This window comes from Mirounga leonina, unplaced genomic scaffold (genome assembly GCF_011800145.1).
Source record: "Mirounga leonina isolate KUSES-001 unplaced genomic scaffold, KU_Mleo_1.0 Mir_454, whole genome shotgun sequence".
NCBI classification, from domain to species: Eukaryota; Metazoa; Chordata; class Mammalia; order Carnivora; family Phocidae; genus Mirounga; species Mirounga leonina.
The window spans coordinates 8,446,970-8,466,886 of NW_023270763.1; the positions used below are offsets into that span (position 1 = coordinate 8,446,970).

Consider the following 19,917-nt stretch of genomic DNA (forward strand, 5'->3'; position numbering starts at 1 on the left):
GCCTGGGTTGTGGGGAATTAGGGTTTTAGGTGCCATGGGTCTCCTGGCTACTGTGTCCATGGGGTTCTTGGAGCCTGCCTCGCTTCCTGCTCCTCATTGTCCACATGGGACCGAGGGGCGGTGGCATCCTTGGAGCCTTGGGGAAGTTTCTCTTCCCCCTCAACCTGTTTAGGTCTGTTTTCAGACCTTCCTCTATCTAGAGGAGGTTATAGCCCACACCTCTTTGGGCAGATCAAGGCAGGGCATCAGTGTGTAGGATTATAGCATCTTTTGACTCCTCTGGATGATGCAGGGTTTGGGCTCCATTCTCCAGATACTTCGGACCCTCTGTGGATAGGGCCTACTTGGGGGTGGGTATAACACCTGCTGGGGGGTCATGGTCTGATGCTATTGTAGAGGGGCAGGAGAGTGAGGGTGGAGGCGGAGGGTGGAGGCGGGTACAGGACAAAGGGGGTGTTCCCAAGGCCTCCATCAGCTCAGGGGCCTGGCAGCTGTTGGGGCAGAGGAGTGGGAGCAGGTGGGGCAATGCCGGGCTGGGTGCTGAGACTCCAAGCAGAGAGCAAGCAGGGGTTGGAGGAAGAGGATGTAATAGAACTCGGAAGTGGTGAGTTTGAGGTGCCTGGAGATCAGCCAGGGTGGGAGTTCAGTTGTTCAGAGAAAGACCCAAGGAAGCTTTATAAGCACCTGTTAGTACCCAGAGGTCTGGGATACTCAGAACTGAGGGGGGGTATTGGAGGTCTCAGGAGTCACTGGTATGGATGTCATGGAAAAGTCAGAAGGCAGACTGGTGGGCTGGGTAGTAGGACTTGAGGGGGGTGTCTTGCAGGTATCAGGGGCTGGGCCAGAGAGGTCTGGGAAGGGTATGAATCCAGGCCTAGGTGAGATCCAAGGCACTGGGAGAGACTTAGAGGTTGGAGAGGGGGTGCCTCTGCTCTATACCCAGGGAGGGCAGGGCAAGTGCAGCTGGAGCCATCCCAGCCTGCACTCCACCTACAGCTGTCCAGGAACTGTCCAGCACCAGGTGCTCCTGAAGGAGGATGGGCTTCTCTCCTAAGCCCCCAGGCCCCGGCATAGCTCATTGTCCTGGGCCCCACTGCCTGCTCATCTGACTTCTATTTCCTCCAGGGCCCAGCTCTGGACTCCCCGGCCCTCCAGCCTGTCAGCATGCCCCTTCTCAGTTTGGGCATCTCCTTTCCTTTTCCTGAGGTGGGGCCTGGGTGCCCCCCCCCACCCGAATGCTCTCAGAGGAGAGCTCCCCAGGGACAGGGCCCTGTTTTGAGTAGCGCATGCTGCAGAAAGGGACAGATGTGAACTCGGCTCCACCCTTCCCTCTCGCCCATTCTATGGCGCTGAACCCCCCAGCATGTCTCCTGGCACACAGTGGGAAGCCAGTGCAAATCCAGTGAATGATAGGTCAGTCACTGCCCTTGCCAGGACCCTCTTTACTCATCTGTACAATGGGCAAATCCTCTCTTGGCAGGGAAGATGTGAGGGGAGAAGGGTCTGAAACAGGGACATAGCTCAACTGGATGTGGGTTCTCGGAAAAGACCTTGGCCACACTGTGGAGCCTGGATTTGTTGGGGGTTGGCGGGGACAGTGGGAAACAGGGAGGCCAGGGAGGAGCCATCTGCTCAGAGCAGTGAGAGAACAAGAGGAATGGAGGCAGAACATTCATGAAATAGAAGCAAAGCTTTGATTCCTTAACCAATTACCTAAGGACTTTTGTTTGTTTGTTTAAGATTTTATTTGTGCGCAGTCTCTACACCTAACATGGGGCTCAGACCCGCAACCCCGAGATCTAGAGTTGCAGGCTCTTCTGACTGAGCCAGCCAGGCGCCCCGCGGTCTCAGGCTGTTAACCTTCTCCACCGTCCCACATGTCAAATGACCAGATGTGCAGGTGGGAGCACAGGCAGGCAGTGGGGCCTCTGGGATGGGAGCAGCTGTGGGGCCCCCAAGGACCGGGGGTCTGCAGGTCCCAGAGCCAGCAGGGCTTGTCCAGATCGGGGGCATCCGTGAAAGCCCAGGGGCTCACCAGAAGGGCTTCCGCCCTCCCTCAGTTGGCACAGGCTGGCTGTGTGTGAAAGGCATGGGGGGGGGGGCCCTGAGCCCAGAGCTGCTCCAGCTCTTGATGGCCGCCCCCCAACGCTGCTCCTCAGCATGGGCCTCGGACCATGAAGCAGTCCGTGTGGGAGGCAGGACGGTCCCCTTCCCTGCTAGAGACACTGCTGGTCCAAAAGGCCGGGCCCACCTGAGCCCCCTTCCCCCCAACCCCCTGCGACCCATACAGGGCAGGAGCCCCCAGGGCTCTTACTCTGCACCTGTCCCTGTCACCAGCCAGAGCGCCCTCCTCCCACACCCACTCGGCAGCAAAGTCCTAGCAGGTTCAAGGTTGTTAAGACCAGAAATGATGCCCACTTGGGCCTCCTCCGGGGTCATGGGGTGAGCACAGATATTGTGTGTGGGAGGCTTGGGGAATTCCAGCCACACCTCACTCGCGGGAGGCCTTGGTTCAGAGCCTGCCCTGGGGGGACGCGCTGGGGGCGGGTACTAGACTAGAGAGCCAACACCCAAGTACCCAACAGCGACACAGGGAACGTGCGCTGTGTACTCTGTGTCTCCATCCGCGGGGGAAACTCCGGCAGCCAGCCTGTAGGCGGAAGGCACTCCTGGAGGAAGGACTAGCCCAGATGTGGTCTGTGTCCTGTGGGGGCTGGAGGGGACCACCCCACAGAGGACAGAAGGAGCGTTCGTGGTCAAGGGTGGGGTTGGGTTGGCCAGGCCAGGTCCATCCTGAGAAGCCTGGAGGACAGGACGTCGGTGGGCATGGTTGAGGCTGAGGGAGGCCTTGTCTTCTCTTCTTGTGTTGGGGGCCCTAGGCAGAGACCACAGTTTCCCCATCATGAATGGTTCTTGGGGGGTCACTGCCCACCCCAGCACAGAACAGAGCACCCTCAGTTCTGACCCTCACCAGCCCTTTTGGCTCTTGGCTGTCTGGGTGTTCCCCTGAGCACGGAGCTGAGTGAGGGGGCAGGAGAAGGGTCAAGGTCCTTGGTGCTGGATGAGCTTACCCAGGGGCAGCCCCCCAGGACAGCTTTTTGGGGTGCTGAGTGGCTAGCTTGCCCTGCAGGGCCTCCTTCCCTTCCCTGGGGGCAGATCGTCTCCTGTGGTGGTAGAAGCTCCCGCTGGGGTTCCCGCACACAAGGCCCCGAGGCCCCTGCAGGCTGTGGGCCAGGCTGGTGCCTCCTGCCCCCCCAGGCCTCTGCCCACTGCGGGTTGGATCGATGGGTCGTCGGCCCATTAGCGGGGGAGGCTAGGCTGCCTCATCAATATTTTAAGGAATGACCTGGCCGTGGGGTCCGGAACTGCCTGTGGCAGGGGCTGATGATTGGCCTTCTTTTTTGTATTCCAGTTGCAAGTGCTATTTTTACCACCAGAAGGCCAGCCGCCCCCTCTCCCAGGCCTCTAACCGGGTGTGTGTGTGGGGGGTGGTCTCCCATCTGGGTTCCTGGCCGCGGGGTTAGGAGAATCCTTGGCTTGGAAAGGTGACAGGCAAGGACTTGATTAGGCTTCCCCCATCTCGCCTCCCGGACGCTCCCTCCCATCATGCGCCGGCCCTGGTGAAATGGGAACAAAAAAAAACAGGAGCCAGGTAGGCCAGCGGAGCCTCGAAACCCGCGGGGTGATGCATCAGGGGAGGGCGGTCTGTCCACGTGGGCACCGTTTGTCTCCCACCCCTGTCTTCACAGAAGAAGCCTGAAGATGAGAGACAACCCCTGCCCGTCCCTGGTCCCAGGGGGGTGACAGTGGGGCCCCAGTCGTCAGCGTCCAAGGGCCATGACAGCCCCAGGCCTTGGAGGCCACTGCTCAGCACCCCGTTTCACTGATGGGGAGCCAAGGCCTGAGGAGACGCAGGGCCTGGCCTGAGACGGCGAGCCCACTGTTGCCCAGTCTGGCGCCATCCCGCACTGACTCAGCAAGTCTCTTCTGGCTCCCCGGGGCCATAGGCGGAGGAACTGGGACCCTGCCCACAGAAGCAAGAGGGCCAAGGACCACTGGGGCCATGGGAGCTCAGGGAGGGAGGGCCAGTGTAGGGGGGCTTCCTGGAAGAAAAGGTTTTACGCAGTCTAAGTGCCAAGGAGAATTTGAGTAGTCAGTAGAGTGAGGACGGCCATCCGGGCAGAGCCAAAGACCTAGGGGGGTCCCCAAGGCGCCGCTGGAGGATTCATCCATGAACCTTCCAGGCCAACCAGACGGCAGGGGCCGGGGTGAATTCGGCCGCCCTGCTCCTAGTACCTCTGGGATCCCCTCCGCCCTGAGGTTCTGCTTTTCCCACATCTGGGTCTGGTCACCTGCAGAATGGGGGAGGGCCCTGTCTCATTAATTGGGTAACACACCGGCTGGTCCCTAGAGAGGGCTGGAAAAGCCTCCTGGCTTCACCACCCAGAGGTTGGTGGGGGGGCCCGGCTCTGCCCGTGGCCGCACATGGATTATAACTGTGCTGTCCTTCCAGGGAGGAGTAGCCCTCCTCACTATTTTAAAGTGAGGAAGCAGGCTCAGAGGTGGGAGTTGTGGTCAGCGTCACTCACCCAGAGGGTAGTGGGGCTGTCGGGCCTTGAACCCAGGTCAGCCCAGATCCCTGCACTTGGTCTCATTCCCAGTTTTGGCTCCAAGGGCAGTTGGGTTGGGGCTGAGCCCTCTTCTGTGGCCGGCGGCCTCCCCTTCACAGAAAGTCACTTTCTGTGCAGGGCTCCCTGCTGGCCCTGCTGCTTTAACTTTGACCTCTGGAGGCTCAACCCCTGTCCTTTCCGTGTAGCCCCTCCAGCTAGACCCAGGGGACACTGAGGGCTGCTGGGCTTCAGGCCTACTAGGTTCCTGGCCAGCCAGCAAGGGTGGGTAGGGGAAGTCAAGGCAGGCCTAACCTCCCAGTGCCTCCCAGGCCAGCCCCTACCCAGGGCATGGCCATAACCACCATATCCGTGGCAAGTTCTCTGAGTCCCACCCCTAGCTCCTGTGAGGACTAGCTGGGACGCACGCTGTGAGAGCCTCCCCCCAGGGCCCTGTCCCTCTGCTCTGCCCCTTCATCCCGCAGGAAGAATGAGGAGGACCAGGCATTGATGTGCAAATATGCCCACTGGGACTGCTTTCCTCCCCGCCTGCCCCCGCACCTCCTCCCAGCCCCAGGTGGGGCAGATGGGTGTTCACACTGGGAGTTGGCTTCCCAGGCTGCTGTGTCACCCAGTCCGAGCCTCCTGGCGGAACGGGGAGGAAAGGAACTGGCTTAGCTGCAGGGCTTTCTCCCCACTCCCACCGCCAAAATGTGCCCCCTCAGCAAGTCAGGACAAGGCCTTGGCTCTCCACCTTCCCTAGAGGCCTCGGTGGTGGTGGTGGCAGGTGCATTCCCACCTCCACCCTCATTCCTGGCATACGCCTCGTGCCTGCCTTCTGCCCCCAAGGAGTGTCTATGCCACATGGGGAGACAGACATGGGAACAGACACCTGGAGCACCCGGTAATTGGCACCTTGCTAGAGGGGCTTCTGGGAGGGGACTGTTGGAGCTTGGAGGAGACACTCATGCCACATAGTGGGGGGAGGCAGGGGGGAGGTCAGGGAAGGCTTCCTAGAGGAAGTGGCCCCTGGATTCATTATTGAAGGATGAGTAGGAGTTAGCCAGATGAAGGAAGGAAGACGAGCAGGCCCCATTCTCCCCCAATCCCACCCACTATGTCCTGAAAGTCTGCCTCCCAGTTACCGTTCATCCCTGCAGTAAGGTCAGTCTTCGTCCGCTTCCCTCTTCACTGTCATAAAGGCCAACGCAGAGCCCCCCTCCTCCAGGAAACCTTCCTAACTCCCAGCCACCCTCTTTCTCAGGCCCGGATAGGAGTCTCTGAGCCGGTTTGGGAAAACTGTCCTCTGTGCTAAGTAGCCTCATCAAGTGGCCTGTTTCCTGCCTGGGGCTGTCCTGTGGTTATTGACTACAGATCAATGGCCGAGGTTGCCCCGAGGTGAGCGGGAATTCCCACGGTGCTGTATGGCCCAGAGGCCCCGCAGATGATCTCGTAGAAGTGGGACAGCTATTTTTTACCAGGCATTTAATTACAGAGTTTGGATCCCAGAGGAGAGATGAGCTGGTGCTCCCAGGAGCTCTGAGGGAAGGGCCATGCTGGGAAATGTGGGGATCCTGGGAGGACAGGTGAGGGCATGACCTTCTGTCTCAGTTCCCCTAACACCAGGCTGACCCCCTCAGACAGGGACTCCCCAAGGCAGGGCAGGACCTCATCACCCCACTGGTAATTTTCACCCTGGCCTAGGGACAGGGGTGGAATATATAAACACAGCGGGCTGGACCTGTGCCCCCAGGAGTGGTGGCCACCTTGGGGGACAAGGAGGCAAGGCCCCCAAATGCCTGGGCACACCAGTAGTTTGGCGAGCCAGAGTAATATAGGCTGGATGGACCTGGGAACAGGAGCGAGCTGGAGTCCCTACATCGGGACCTCTTCAGGAAAGCCAGGTTTGGATGGGAGCTCGGAGGGAACGGCATTCCAGAAGGTGGGAAGAGTGCAGACCATGGGGACGGAAAGAGGTCTGAGAATGCAGTGCTTTCAGTGCCAGTATGAAAAACGGGTCCTACTTGGTCCACACTGGAAGGTGAGCCCTGGGGTCCTGGAGTCAGGGGGAGGATCCCAGGCCCGTCACTAACGAGCTGCGTGTTCTCGGGCCCCGTGTGAGGGCTTAGGCAGTGACAGCTGTGACATGCCTGACACATCCATGTGTGAACGTGTGCTGGACACATCCATTTGTTCATTCAGTGTTTTATTATTTTTTTTAGTAATCTCTGTACCTGACATGGGGCTTGAACTCACAACCCTGAGATCGAGAGTCGTATGCTCTACCGACTGAGCCAGCCAGGCGCCCCCATTCATTCAGTGTTTACCATGCCTACCATGTGCCCAGCACTGGGGACATAGCCCACTTAAAACACTGCATTCTCAGGGAAAGGGTGTGGTGGGGAGTGGGGGGTAGGACAACACAACCAAGCAAGGGAACAAATGGTATGTCAGATGGGGATAAGCACCACAGAGAAAAGTAAGCAATCCAAGGGCATGCAGACACCAGCGCTGGGTGGAACAGGAGCATTCCTTACTCTCAGTAGAGTGGGGGCCAGGGAAGGCTATTGGACAAGATGGTAGATGAGCAGAAACCTGAAGGAGGTGAGGGAGTGTGGGGGAAAGAACGTTCCAGGCAAGTGCAAGAGAGAATTGCAGGTGCAAAGGCCCTGGGGTGGGCCCCAGCAGCAGCCAGAGCAGAGTGGGTGGGAAGAGTGGCAGGAGATAGGCTCAGGGAGGTAAGTGGAGGCAGATCATGTGACAGCTTGGGTGTTATGGGTGGGACTTCTACTTTTACTCTGAGTGGAATGGGAGCCAATGCAGGATTATGAGCAAAGGAGGGACCTAATCTGTCTTGTTTTAGGAGTGATGACTCTGTTCCTGGGTGGAGAACAGACTGGGGGAGGGGGGGGAGGGGATGAGTTGAAGTTCTGGGGGCCAGTGAAGAGGCTGCTAAAGTACCGCAGGGGAGAGAACAGGCCATGTGGGCCCCTGGAGGGCAGCCCGGATGATGAGTGGAGGAAAGGTTGAGTTCTTGGCATATTTCAAAGGCAGAGCCGGGAGGAGTGCACACGACTCCTTCCTGTCCACCCACCTTTAGGGCCCCTCAGAAGAGATCTGCTTGGGAAGCTAGGTAACAGGAGGCTCGTGGGGACCCCAAATCAAGGCACCTGGGACCGCAGCCTCCGCCAGCCCCAGAAATGACCTCGAGAATGCCGTTTGAAGAGTGTGGGGGGGGGGAACGACCCCCCTCCTGCAGATGCTGCCGTCCTTCCCTGCTCTGAATGGCTGCATGATGTCGCACCCCACCCCAACACACACACAGCCCCAGGGAGCCCCGGGGGGAGAGGGGCCGGGTGGGCGCTGAGGTCCCAGAGTCACCCCGCGCTCTTGTCGCCCACAGCCGCAGGGGGCTGCGATGGGACGGGAGCCATGAATGGTGCCGCCCCCGGCCCCGCCGCCGCCGCCGCCCCCGCCCCGGTCCCCGACTGGCGGCAGTTCTGCGAGCTGCACGCGCAGGCGGCCGCCGTGGACTTCGCGCACAAGTTCTGCCGCTTTCTGCGGGACAACCCGGCCTACGACACGCCCGACGCCGGGGCCTCCTTCTCCCGCCACTTCGCCGCCAACTTCCTGGACGTCTTCGGGGAGGAGGTGCGCCGCGTGCTGGTGGCCGGGCCGGCGCCTCGGGGGGCAGCTGAGCCCCCCGACGCCATGGAGCCCGAGATGTCGGGGCCCACGGCACTCAAGGCGGCGGCCTACGGCCACTCGCGGAGCTCGGAGGACGTGTCCGCGCAGGCGGCGGCCAAGGCCCGCGTCCGCAAGGGCTTCTCGCTGCGCAACATGAGCCTGTGCGTGGTGGACGGCGTGCGCGACATGTGGCACCGGCGCGCCTCGCCCGAGCCCGACGCGGGCACCGCCCCGCGGGCCGCCGAGCCCCCCGCCGAGCCGCGCGACAAGTGGACGCGGCGCCTGCGGCTGTCGCGGACGCTGGCGGCCAAGGTGGAGCTGGTGGACATCCAGCGCGAGGGCGCGCTGCGCTTCATGGTGGCCGATGACGCGGCCGCGGGCCCGGGCGGCACGGCCCAGTGGCAGAAGTGTCGCCTGCTCCTGCGCAGGGCGGTGGCCGGCGAGCGCTTCCGGCTCGAGTTCTTCGTGCCACCCAAGGTGAGCGCCCGGCCCAGCGTGGGGGGCAACGGAGGGTGCCAGGGCGGCCTGCCCTCCTCCATCCTTCATCCAGGGCTCCTGGGTGGCTGGAGCCTCCCAAACAGGGAGGGCGCCTGAAATGTGTCGGTCCCCGGTGCAGCTCCCAGGCTGCAGCCCAGCCCCTGGTGGGTGGCCCTTACCTGGCCCAGGTTTTGAAAGCTAAGCTTCTAGCTATCTCCAGCTCTGCTGCTCACCTGAGTGCACCATGCCCCCTCCCCAGCTTGGGGGCTCGCCATCGGAGCCCTGGGGGCGGCTATGGGCCTTCTCCCCGGTGGCACACCTGCCCTGTTGGGAAAGTGGGAATAATTGTAACAATAGTGCCCATTTTCTGAGGGCACACCGCATACCGAGCCCTAAGCCTGGTGCATAATCTCATCCCCCCAGGCCCCCTACAGGGTGGGCATCACAATCCCCAGGTCACGGAAGAGAGAACAAAGGAATACTCAGAGAGGTGTGGCCTGCCCAGAGTCACAGAGCTGGTGGGTGGCAGAGCCGGGCTAATTATACCCACCACCCTGGTGGTCCTGAGAATGGAGGAGCGTGGAGGTGGGAGCTACTTGTGTGCTGGGAGGTTCGGAAAGGTGGGAGGTTGTGCTGGTGCGGCAGTTGGCAGCACCCCAAGAACCACCCAGCCCTCCCTCGCCCCCCCCGGCCCTCCCTACTCCCCGGCACCTTTAGTCACCCTGATCCTCTCGCCTCTCTCCATCTCCCAGGCTGTCAGACTCTGGGTGCACCTCCTTGCCTCTCTCTCCACTGGAGGGGCAGGGTGTAGGCTCCCCAAGCCTGGGTGCCCATGAGCTGCGTGGACTCTGGAGAGATGATTTCCCGGGGACACACTTATTCCCTTGAGTCATAGGACCCCGACTTCCCAAGGGATTTTTGCCTGCCAGGCCCCCACCGTTAGGCCCCTGAGAGAAATCCTAGACCATTAAGCCCAGCTCCACCACTTGTCAGAGACCGAGGCCCGGTGAGTAGGGCAGGCGGGGTGGGGCTGGCCCAGAGTCGCCCAAAGGGCAAGGACAGAGGCCCAGGGCTCAATGCCTCTGGGCCTGAGTGGCAGTTACAGCTGCCCGGCTGTAAATAGCGTCCGCTGCCCTTGGGGGAAGGGGTGCAGCAGCTGGGGCCTCTCTTTTAAAAAGTCTCGCCCGTCCTACCATTCACCACTCGTGCCTCTGCTCTGGAGGGGCGGCACCGCCTGCCGGCCCTGGCCAGGGAATGGGAAGGATGAAGTGTGGCTGGATAGGGTCAGAGGCCACTCACTGAGCTCGGACAGCCACATCTCGAAGGCCGGGCGCAGGAATCGGCCCCTCCGGCCAGCGGGAGCCCAGCTAAAGCCCCCAGACCAGGCCGGCACCGTCCATCTGTGTCTGTTCTCCCTACTCCGGGACCCTGAGCCCCGGCCCCACTGGCCAGCAGGATGGCCTGCCCTGGTCCACCGAGGCCCTCAGTCCCTGCTCCAAGCCCAGCCCTGCCCCCACTGGCTGGCGGCCAGTGCTACCAGGAATTCCCATCAGCCTGCCCACCCAGCGTGCGGCCCTTCCCTTTTCCTCCAGAGAAAGTCCCTGTTCTGGAGCCCAAGCCCTGCCGGGAAGCTCAATCTCAAGCCAGCCCTGGGGGACTTTAGGGCCGTGGCCAGGAGCCCTGGAGCAGAGTGGGGAGGGCCTAACACAGAGCGGCCCTCCCTGGGAGCCCTGACAGCTCACCTTGGTTCAACCCCACACGGGTCCCTTTTCCTCCACCCGGGGACACAGCCTTGCCCCTCTCCAGGAGTCCTGTTCTAAGTCAGGGACCCCAGAGCCATGCTCTGGAAAGTCTGCTCTAAAGGGGGAGGGCAGCATTTTTTTTTTCTCAAATGAACTAGGATGGACTAGAAATTCGCTTACTCCATCACACACCGGATAAATATTGTCTGGTGAGACGTTTCAGAGACCTTCTTAACTAAGTACATATGTAGTGGGTCACGATGTCAAATCTGTCGCATCTGGGTCGGGGTCAAAAATGTGAAAACTACAGACATGGTAGGTACGCAGGGCAGGAGGGCAGCCCGGGTGGAATTTTCCCCTCAGGGCTCAGAGGTGGGAGACTCAGAATTGGGTTCCAGCTCTGTCTGTGACGTGACTGTGTGGGGAGGTCCCGTTGTTTCCCAGAAACTCCCTCAACTTACTCACCTGTGAGCAAGAGCCAGGGCTGCTTTGGTGTTCCAAGCTGAGGGCGGCTCTGACCTCTGAGGGGTGGGAGGGTGCAGAGGCTTTCAGAAGACCCTGGGTGACTCTCTCACTGCCCCTTCCTCTGGCCTCCCAGGCCTCCAGGCCCAAGGTCAGCATCCCTCTCTCGGCCATCATCGAGGTCCGCACGACGATGCCCCTGGAGATGCCAGAAAAAGACAATACGTTTGTGCTCAAGGTGAGCCCCACCCCCGGCCCCACAAATCCCCCAGCCGCCCCAGGCCACCTCCGCCTTGGGCAGCACAGCCAGAGGCTACCGCGGCGGGAGAGAGGGCGAGGAGCCTGCCACAGGGCCCAGGACCGGCCGCAGATGCCTGGCACACAGCTAGGCCTTGAATCCGGGCCTGGGGCTATAGCGCCGCGGGCTCTGGGTGTCACCCACCATTTGGGGCCCCCCGTTCCCATTTCCCCCTGGCCCAGTGAAGCTCCTCTGAGTTTCACTTCCTTGCCTCCCTTCCCCAACTGGAACCAGCATATACCCACCCCACAGCCCGCAGCACTTATGCAAATGCCCCCGTCCCTGGGCACTGGAGTGTGGGAACCTGCCTGGTCCCACGGAGGGCACAAAGGCAATGGAGGGTGGGCGGGGAGGCACCCCGGTGGGTCTGGGGGCAGCTCTCTTCCTTTTCCCAGGCTCCACCTCGCCAGGGTGGCCTGCTTGGGTTGCTGAGGACACGGCTCCAGGCTGCCAGGGCTGTGGCCCTGGGCCTCCTCGAAGCATTGGGTTTTGGTAAAGCCAAGGCCCCAAGGAGGCCTGGTTCCACCCACCCCAAGAGGCGTGAAGCCCCCACCCTCCTCTTCAGGCTCCTCGTTGGGTTTATGTTTTACTCATCCTTGTTTATTTAGCCACAAAACTCCCTTATTCATTTAACAAACATTTGCCAACCTCGTACCCTGAGTCACCCCAGGCCCCCGGGGGCTGAGGACATAGTCCCTCCCTGCCTGGCTTTCTTGTCTGCTGGGTGAGGCAGGCCCAGAGCCTCGTCCCCGACAGCCGATTGGCCACCGTGCTGCCCACGGCACCCAGGAGCCCCGAGGCAGAGGGGCTCACCTGCCAGCCCCACTCTGGGCCTCAGTTTCCCCATCTAGTCAGACAGGGGTGGAAGGTGGTCTCTGAGGCCCCTCCCAGCTCTGAGCTGCTGGGAGGCAGCAACTGCATTTTCACCGGAGACACACCCAAAGCTGAGAGCCCGGGGCCTTGGCATCACGGAGATCTGGGTTCAGGTCCCGGCGCTGCCCCTGAGTGCGGGTGTGAGCAAGTCACCCGACCTCTCTGACCCTCAGTCTTCTCCTCTGTAAAGTGGGGAAAACCTACCGCCTCCCTCACACGGCCGTTGGGAAGAGGTCATCAGATATGGGCGGGGTGACGCTCTGGGCACTGCCTGTCCCAGTGGCATGGGGCACAGAGGTAGAGTTCCAGGCACTAAGGTGTGGGAGCCCCTCAGCTCCGTGTGCTAGGCCAGCCGGCCCTTCTTGGACTTGAGGGTTGTGATGCTCTTTCACCCCATCTCCGGGGTACCAGGCCAGCATGGCTTCCTCAGAGGCTGCATCTCCAGGGCCTGAGGACCTGAGCTCAGTGGGGCTGGACATCATCCCCCATGATCCCCACTGCTGGGCCCAGGAGGGAGGGGCTGCTGAAAGTGCGGCCAAGGCTCTGCCCCGGGGACCCTGGCCTGGGCTTGGGGTGGTGCCCGATGGTGACCACACTGTCTTCCCTGCTGCCCGCACCGGTGAGCTCCCATGGTGGAGGGGTGGGATGAGCCATTTGCCCTGGAGTCTGCAGCCCTGTGCTGAGGGCTGGACTCCCGGCCACCCCCTCCCCAGGTCGAGAATGGAGCTGAGTATATCCTGGAGACCATTGACTCACTGCAGAAGCACTCATGGGTGGCTGATATCCAGGGCTGCGTGGACCCCGGGTGAGTGCCCAGGTGGCCCCAGGATGGGTGGATGGGGTGGGAGTCCGGCCGGGTAGTGCCCCGTGGTCCCCCCGCCCTTACAGGGTGAGGTTTCTGGTGAGGGCGGGAGCTGAGCTTGGGAGATGGGTTTTCTCATGGCAGCCCTGGCCAGGCTCATCCGGACCCCCAGCCCCAATCGGCTCTTTGGAGCCTGCTCCACAGGGCCAGGGCCTAGGGAGCTGGAAGAAAGTCAGACTGGGACTTGTCCTTACTCCAGAGGAATCTGAGAGCACTAGGACATGGGCAGTGGCAGGGCGAGCCCAAAGGGCCAGAGGTGGCAGAACAGAGGCAAGGCCCTGAATCCGACCCTGGGGCTCAGAGAAGGTATACTGGTAGAGGTGCTCCCCTCCTCCTCCGGCCTGAGCCAGGCAGAGGGGACCGCCCAGCCAAGGTTGGGAGGGGAGCAGGGCATGTCCAGACCTTTGGGCAGCTAGGCATAGAGCTGAAGAGGGGCGCTGTGATGAGAGCCTGGGAAGCTGGTAGGTCGGGGGCAATGGGGAGCCATGGCTAGTAATAAGCAGAGGGCAGTATTGGGCAGCTGTGTGAGGAGGAGCAGCGGGGAGCCTGGCTTCATGATCCAGGAGCGATCCCGAGGCCGGGAGTAGGAGGGGCAGGCCGGCCAACAGCCGAGCATTTGGCTCTTCTGGCTAATGGGGTGAGCCAGGCCCAGGGGGAGGGGCTGCTGCTTTCTAATTAACAGCTTCATTTGAGGAAGTGCAATTAAAGGCCTGAGTGCCTTCCAGGCCCCCCTTCCCTGGCCCATCCCCCAAATGGCTGTGATCCGTCCCCTGCCACTGCCCCCCAGCCATCTACACTGCAAATTCTTCCCCCAGCCCCTGTGAAGGTGAACCTCACTTTGCAGTCTTTTGGAACTGGCTGGGTCCCAGGCACCTCGTGTCACAGACAGGGAGGCAAAGGCCATGGCAGGGCAGGGAGCTGCCCTGCCATCATTTGAGGGACACCCCCTGGGGTCCCAGGAGGAGGCCAGCCCCTCGTGGGTCAGTGGGAAGGACTCATATGGCCTCAAGGAGGACTGCACCCACTCGGAGACCTCTCCTTATGGCCCAGGCATGTCCCTGGTGGCCACAGAGCAAGCTGATGGCTTGGGACAGAGGGACGTGGAGGCAGAGGGACCCAGACGAGCAGGAGAGGGCTGCCATGGGGACTGTCAGCCACCACTGGGGGCTCCGCGAGCAGCCCGTGCTTGGGGTCTGAGTCCCATGGCGGGACACAGTCGTGCCTTCCTGCCTTCGCAGGGACAGTGAGGAAGACACTGAGCTGTCCTGCACCCGGGGAGGCTGCCTGGCCAGCCGAGTGGCCTCCTGCAGCTGTGAGCTGCTGACGGATGGTAGGTGGGGGCGGAGCTGGCCGGGGGACGGGGAGGGCAGGGTTAGAGGGGGTGCTGGTGCCCGGATGGCCCGACAGACGGATGCGCTTCCCCCCCACCCCACCGCCTCGTCTCCAGCAGGGGACCTGCCGCGGCCCCCAGAGACAACAGCAGCCGTGGTGACAGCTCCACACAGCAGAGCCCGAGATGGCGTCGGGGAGTCCCTGGTCCATGTCCCGCTGGAGACCTTCCTGGAGACACTGGAGTCCTCGGGTGGCGGCGGCCAGGACAGCAATAATACAGGTGTGCGCACAGTCTTCTCTCCCTGGGCCTCCTTCCTGCCCCCCCACCCCCCTCCCCCAGGCCACAGGGGCCCTCCTGAGCCTCAGAAGCCATGATGTCCCATCGCACCGGGAACACTGCACGGCAGCTCAGTGGTTCTGGCTTTTGTGGGCGAGTCCGGGAAGGTGATCCCTCCCACAGGCCCTCGAGTCCATGGAAAAAGAAGGAGTGGAGGGTAAAGGGTTGGAACCAGGGGTTGGGGACAAGGAGACTTGACTTGTTCCCAGGTTTCCTGCTGACTGGAGAGTGACTCCAGGACAGTCGGTCTCTCTGTGCCTCAGTTTACCTGATACGCTGAACTAGTGAGTTGGGTTGGTTCCCTGACTCGTTCTAAGAATAGTCATACAGCATTTTACATGCAAATACCCAAGAAGCTGTGGCATCTCTTCTCTCGTTGACTCACCCCTTCCGCTCCCCCACGCCCCTCACACTCCCGTCCCTCTGCAGGGGAGGAGGGAGCGGAGCCGGAGCCGGAGGCTGAGCCTGAGCTGGAGCTCTCCGACTACCCCTGGTTCCACGGGACGTTGTCACGGGTCAGGGCAGCTCAGCTGGTGCTAGCCGGCGGGCCCCGGAGCCACGGCCTCTTCGTGATCCGCCAGAGTGAGACTCGGCCTGGGGAGTACGTGCTGACCTTCAACTTCCAGGGCAAGGCCAAGGCAAGTCAGCCGGGGCGTGGAGAGGGGGAGGCGGCAGTGGGGGGGAGGCGGGGCACACGGGGGCAGTGTGGCCAGCCCTGAGGTGGTCCTGGTCCTGTGCTCCAGGAGCAGGCATGACTTCCCACAGGCGTGCCCTCACCCCACCTGCATCCCCCCCCAACACCTCCCTGAGGGGTGCGGTCAGCCCTAGATGTGGCTTCTTAATTATCCAGATGGGGAAGTCACCCACTGGTGGCTGAGCGCACAGGAGGCCGGGCCCTTCTGGGGGTTTCACTTTGACCCTATGCACTGGGGATCACTTAACACTAAGGCTTCTGAGGGTCTCTGCCCACAGCCACGCTGGTGCAGGGCCAAGGTCAACCAAGGCCCTCCTGCCCCACCCACACGCAGCTAGCCCGTCTCCTTCCCTGCTCAGGTCGGTTCACCAACCCTTCCTGAGCCCCAGCTCTGAGCTAGGCCCGTGGCAGCCCCAGGGTCACAGAAGTACACACAGGCAGGCCTCAAGAGCTGGGCAGGAGAGGAGGAGGCAGACTGGGCCACAGGGCCACCGTGCAGGGTCTGCAGGGGAAGCGGTTCTCCTGACCCCACCAGCCAGAATAAGGGGTCAGTGACCTGAGGTGTGCAGTGGATGGAGAATCCTCGAGGTGAAGAAGGGAGATCCAGACAGGGCACAGCAAGGGGGGAGCAGTGTGCCCAGATGGGGGGCTCTCGAGGAAGGACATTGTGTGCTAATAATAATAAGGTGCAAAGGAAAATAAGACAGAAAAGTCAATGATGTCGGGGGAGGGGGTTGTGGTTACAATGAGACCAGAACGGGCAGGAACCTCAACCCCGCTCCCCCCACCAACCCAAATTTCCGGTAAGGCAACAGACCCGGCCCCGGCTCCTCCCAGGACACGGTTCCGGTCCGTCCCTGCTGGAGGAGGGGGCACCCCAGGACTCCTGCTCCAGCCCTGCCCTGGCGGTCAGTGTCCCAACCCCCGGCTGGCCTGGCCCAGGCCCTCCCCCGGCTCCCCGGGCATCTCTCCTCGGCAGCGTGGAAGACGCAGCACCTCCCCCGGGGCGCCTCCTTGGGAAGCAGCTGCCCTTACCAGCTCGCTCCTCTGGCAACGGGGCATGTGGCGCTGTCCCTGGCAGCCCGAAGTTTCCTTCTGGGCCAGCACCTCCTCATGTGGCCTCCCGGGAGCGCCTGGATCTGACTCGTGCCCAAGCCAGAGGCTAGGATGGTGCCCAGCCCTCTACGGGGGCATGGCGGGAGGGGGAGTGGGGGGTGGTGGAGCAGGGTGGGAGGCTCCTCTCCTTCCTAGGGCATGACCCAGCCTGGAACTCGCCCCAGCTGCTGCCCTCTCAGAGCTGGGTGACTGTCCAGGGTTTGACAAGTTAGTCGTGGGGTAGAGCGGGACCTCCAGCCTACTGCGTGCACACCTCCTAGGCAGCGCCTTTCACCTTCGGATAATAAGAGTCTGGAAGGTTTTCCCGAAAATTGAGTTGCACCTTCCCCCTGAGCCCCAAGTCTGCCTAGGCCTATGCCCACAAAGGCCCTACCCAGACTTGAGGCTGTGGTCGGACCCCACTAGGCTGTTCCTCTCCAGCTGAGCCCTTGCCCTGGGCTGCCAGGAATGCTCCCTGGGTTCGCCACACCGTTCTGGCAATTTCTGGCCCTGCTGAGCGGCAGAACTCACTCATGGGGCTACCTTCCACCCCCAGGGCTTCTCTGTCCTTTATGCAGGTGGCCAGGCCAGCTTCCCCCCAGAGACAGCCACTCTTCCTCCTGCGGAACACACATTGAGCAAAACAGGGCTGAAGCCAGAGACCTGTGACTCACCACTAGAGACCACAGGCTTGTGGCTCCTCTCCCTGGGGCACTTGTCACATGCAGGCCCTGGAGACCCACGGAGGAACCAGCCCTGTTCCCTGTGCTCCAGGTGCTCCCGCTGCAGCACCATTAAGAGGGACATGTGGTTGCTCCTCCCCAGCTAGACTCAGGGTCTTTACTGCCCCCCGGACCCTGGGCCTTAGCTCTGCAGGAACAGCAGGCAGACTCCTAGCCTGCCAGGGTGGGAGAATCACACAAATGAGTTTTCTTCCTAGCTCTGTGACTGTGGGTGACTCCCTCCCTCCCTATGCCTCAGTTTCCCCATCGCTAACATGGGGACTACAATCTCTACCTTCTGGGGCTATTGGAGACTAGAGATGGGGGTGCAAAGGGCATGATGCATGCGCTCCTAGCATGGGGACTAAATGCACGGCTCCCTTCAGTCCCCAGCCTGGCTGTTACCCTCCTTCCCCATCCTCACTACCGGAGTGACCCCCTAAGAGGGGGCTCAATGTGTGAGGTGCCCCCGCTCTGACACAGCCCCATATGGTCTCTGTGAGACTTGGTAATGACCCTCAAAGGCGCTTGCAAAGCAGTTGGCCAGCCCGGGCCCCCACCACTGACCACCCCGTCCTGTGCCCACAGCACCTGCGCCTGTCCTTGAATAGCCACGGGCAATGCCACGTACAGCACCTGTGGTTCCAGTCCGTGCTCGACATGCTGCGCCACTTCCACACCCACCCGATCCCACTGGAGTCCGGGGGCTCTGCAGATATCACCCTCCGCAGCTACGTGCGGGCCCAGGGCCCCCCACCCGGTAAGACTCCCCCCAGCTGGCCTATGTGATGGCTCAAGAGGACAGGCAGGTGGGCCCTACGGGGAGGGCGTCACCCACAGGCTGCTGCCCAGCACCGCTAGCCCCCGTGGGATGAACACCAGGTCTTGGGCGGTTGTAAGCAATCCGGGCCATCAGGGTTGGAGGGAGAGTGGCCGCGCAGGGACCGGGTCCGGGTCCTGAGTGACTGGGGGCAGGCGGAAGGTGGTCGCTCAGAGGCAGCGCTGAGGGATTCCCTAGACCCCTGCAGAGCTGCTGAAGGAAGTGTTGGGGCGCGGGGAAGGGGGTCCGGCACGCGTGGGTTTGTGTGTGCCCTGTCGCCCGTCCCCGTGACATCAGGTATCCAGGGAGGGGGGCTGGAACCCGGAGAGCCAGGCCACCCCGTTCCTGCGGGTCTGCGCGTCCGCGTGTGACGCGCCGGGGCTGGGGACAGCGGGGGCGACGGGCCCGGCTGGGCCCTGACGCGCCCGCGCTCTCCCGCCACAGCCCCGGGGCCCTCGGCCAGCGCCGCGCCCGCGCCCCCCGCCTGCTGGAGCGAGCCGGCCGGCCAGCACTACTTCTCCAGCCTGGCGGCGGCCGCCTGCCCGCCCGCCTCGCCGTCGGAGGCGGGCGGCGCCTCGTCCTCGTCCGCCTCGTCGTCCTCGGCCGCGTCCGCGCCCGCCGCCCCGCGCCCCGCCGACGGCCCGCTGAGCGCGCGCAGCCGCAGCAACAGCGCCGAGCGCCTCCTGGAGGCGGGGGGCGGCGGCGCCGACGAGCCCCCGGAGGCCGCGCCGGCCGAGGGAGCGCGGGGCCACACGCGCGCCGTCGAGAACCAGTATTCCTTCTACTAGCCCCGCGCGGCGGCGCCAAGGGCCTGGGGCCACCCGGCCCCGCCGCCCCGTGCCCGTCCATCCGGCCGTCCAGCGGACCCGGCCGGCCCCAGCCCGGCGCTGGGTGAGAAAAGCGAAGCTCTTCAGTGAAGACATAAATGTTATTAAAGAGCCTGTTTTAGGGACTGCACTCGGCTCTCCTGTCATCCTTTCTCCTGCCCTGGTCTCGGGGACTGCGGGGAAGGAGCGGGGGTACCACACATGGCATCCCCAACTCCCCCCCCCATTGAGCCCACAGTGGCCTGGCGCCTGCCCGGCCCCCACCCAGCTCTGTCTTTAAGGGGACCCAGCTCCCCGTCCAGCAGGGAGAGGTCCAGGGGGGAGACAACCGGCAGTACCTGAGGAAGGCATAGAGCTAAAGCGCTAGGCCCCACAGCAGGGCTCAGGGGAACTGCCCACAGGGAAGGGAGGGGGGAGGGGGCTTTAATGGAACTAGAGTGAGGGGTGACCTGAGCAGACGCTTGGGGGCAAGAATGCAGGGTGGCAGAGGGTAGGGGAAAGAGGAGAAGGAAGAGGTCTCTTGATGCAAGGACACGGTGAAGGCGGGGCGGGGAGCAAGTCATGGGGGCCTTGAATGCCAAGAGGAGCTGGTCCCTGGCTGCTGGCTAAGAGAGAGTAAGGTGTTCCCGTGGGGGACTGCAGGTCAGTGGCTGGTGGGGCAGGTTTCCTCCACATTAGCCTTTGGGGGATTGGGCAGTGGGAGAGGCTGGTTGACTCAAACTTGGAAGAGGTCTGAGGGCCCTCTCACCCTCCCCTCCTGCAGCCTCAGCCCATGCTCCCCTGCAGGCAGAAGTCCAGCGGGGGCTCCTGTGTCCCCGGGCACTGGAGACACAACCTCAAGGTCACAGCACCCCAGCCCTTGGGCACTACTCCCCCTGAGGAGGATCTCCTTCCCGCTGAGCTAAAGAGCATCCCCCTCCCCCAGTCCAAACACCTGGGGCCACAGACCCAAGGTTCCCCCCACCCAGGAGTGCCCTTGCAGGGCCTGCGTCCATATGTGTCAGACCCCCAGGTCAACCCCATCCTCCTGGGTCTGCAGCCGCAGCACCCACCGCCCTTCCCCACATGAGGGGCATGAGCAC

General features: G+C 62.5%; 1 protein-coding gene across 2 annotated transcripts in view; it reads left to right on the forward strand.

Annotated features, from left to right (window-relative positions):
- Positions 1-18,965, forward strand: part of SH2B2 (SH2B adaptor protein 2) — a 20,980-nt gene extending 2,015 nt beyond the window's left edge. The window contains exons 3-10 of one of the 2 annotated variants that reach the window (XM_034988570.1): positions 8,011-8,771; positions 11,112-11,213; positions 12,860-12,951; positions 14,247-14,338; positions 14,459-14,620; positions 15,107-15,315; positions 17,777-17,948; positions 18,453-18,965. In XM_034988570.1, the coding sequence (XP_034844461.1) occupies positions 8,011-8,771; positions 11,112-11,213; positions 12,860-12,951; positions 14,247-14,338; positions 14,459-14,620; positions 15,107-15,315; positions 17,777-17,948; positions 18,453-18,796 (1,934 nt within the window). In that variant the 3' untranslated portion in view covers positions 18,797-18,965. Of the gene's footprint in view, positions 1-8,010; positions 8,772-11,111; positions 11,214-12,859; positions 12,952-14,246; positions 14,339-14,455; positions 14,621-15,106; positions 15,316-17,776; positions 17,949-18,452 lie in introns of both variants that reach the window. The other variant, XM_034988569.1, reaches the window with a different exon arrangement.
- The last annotated feature ends 952 nt before the right edge of the window (positions 18,966-19,917 follow it).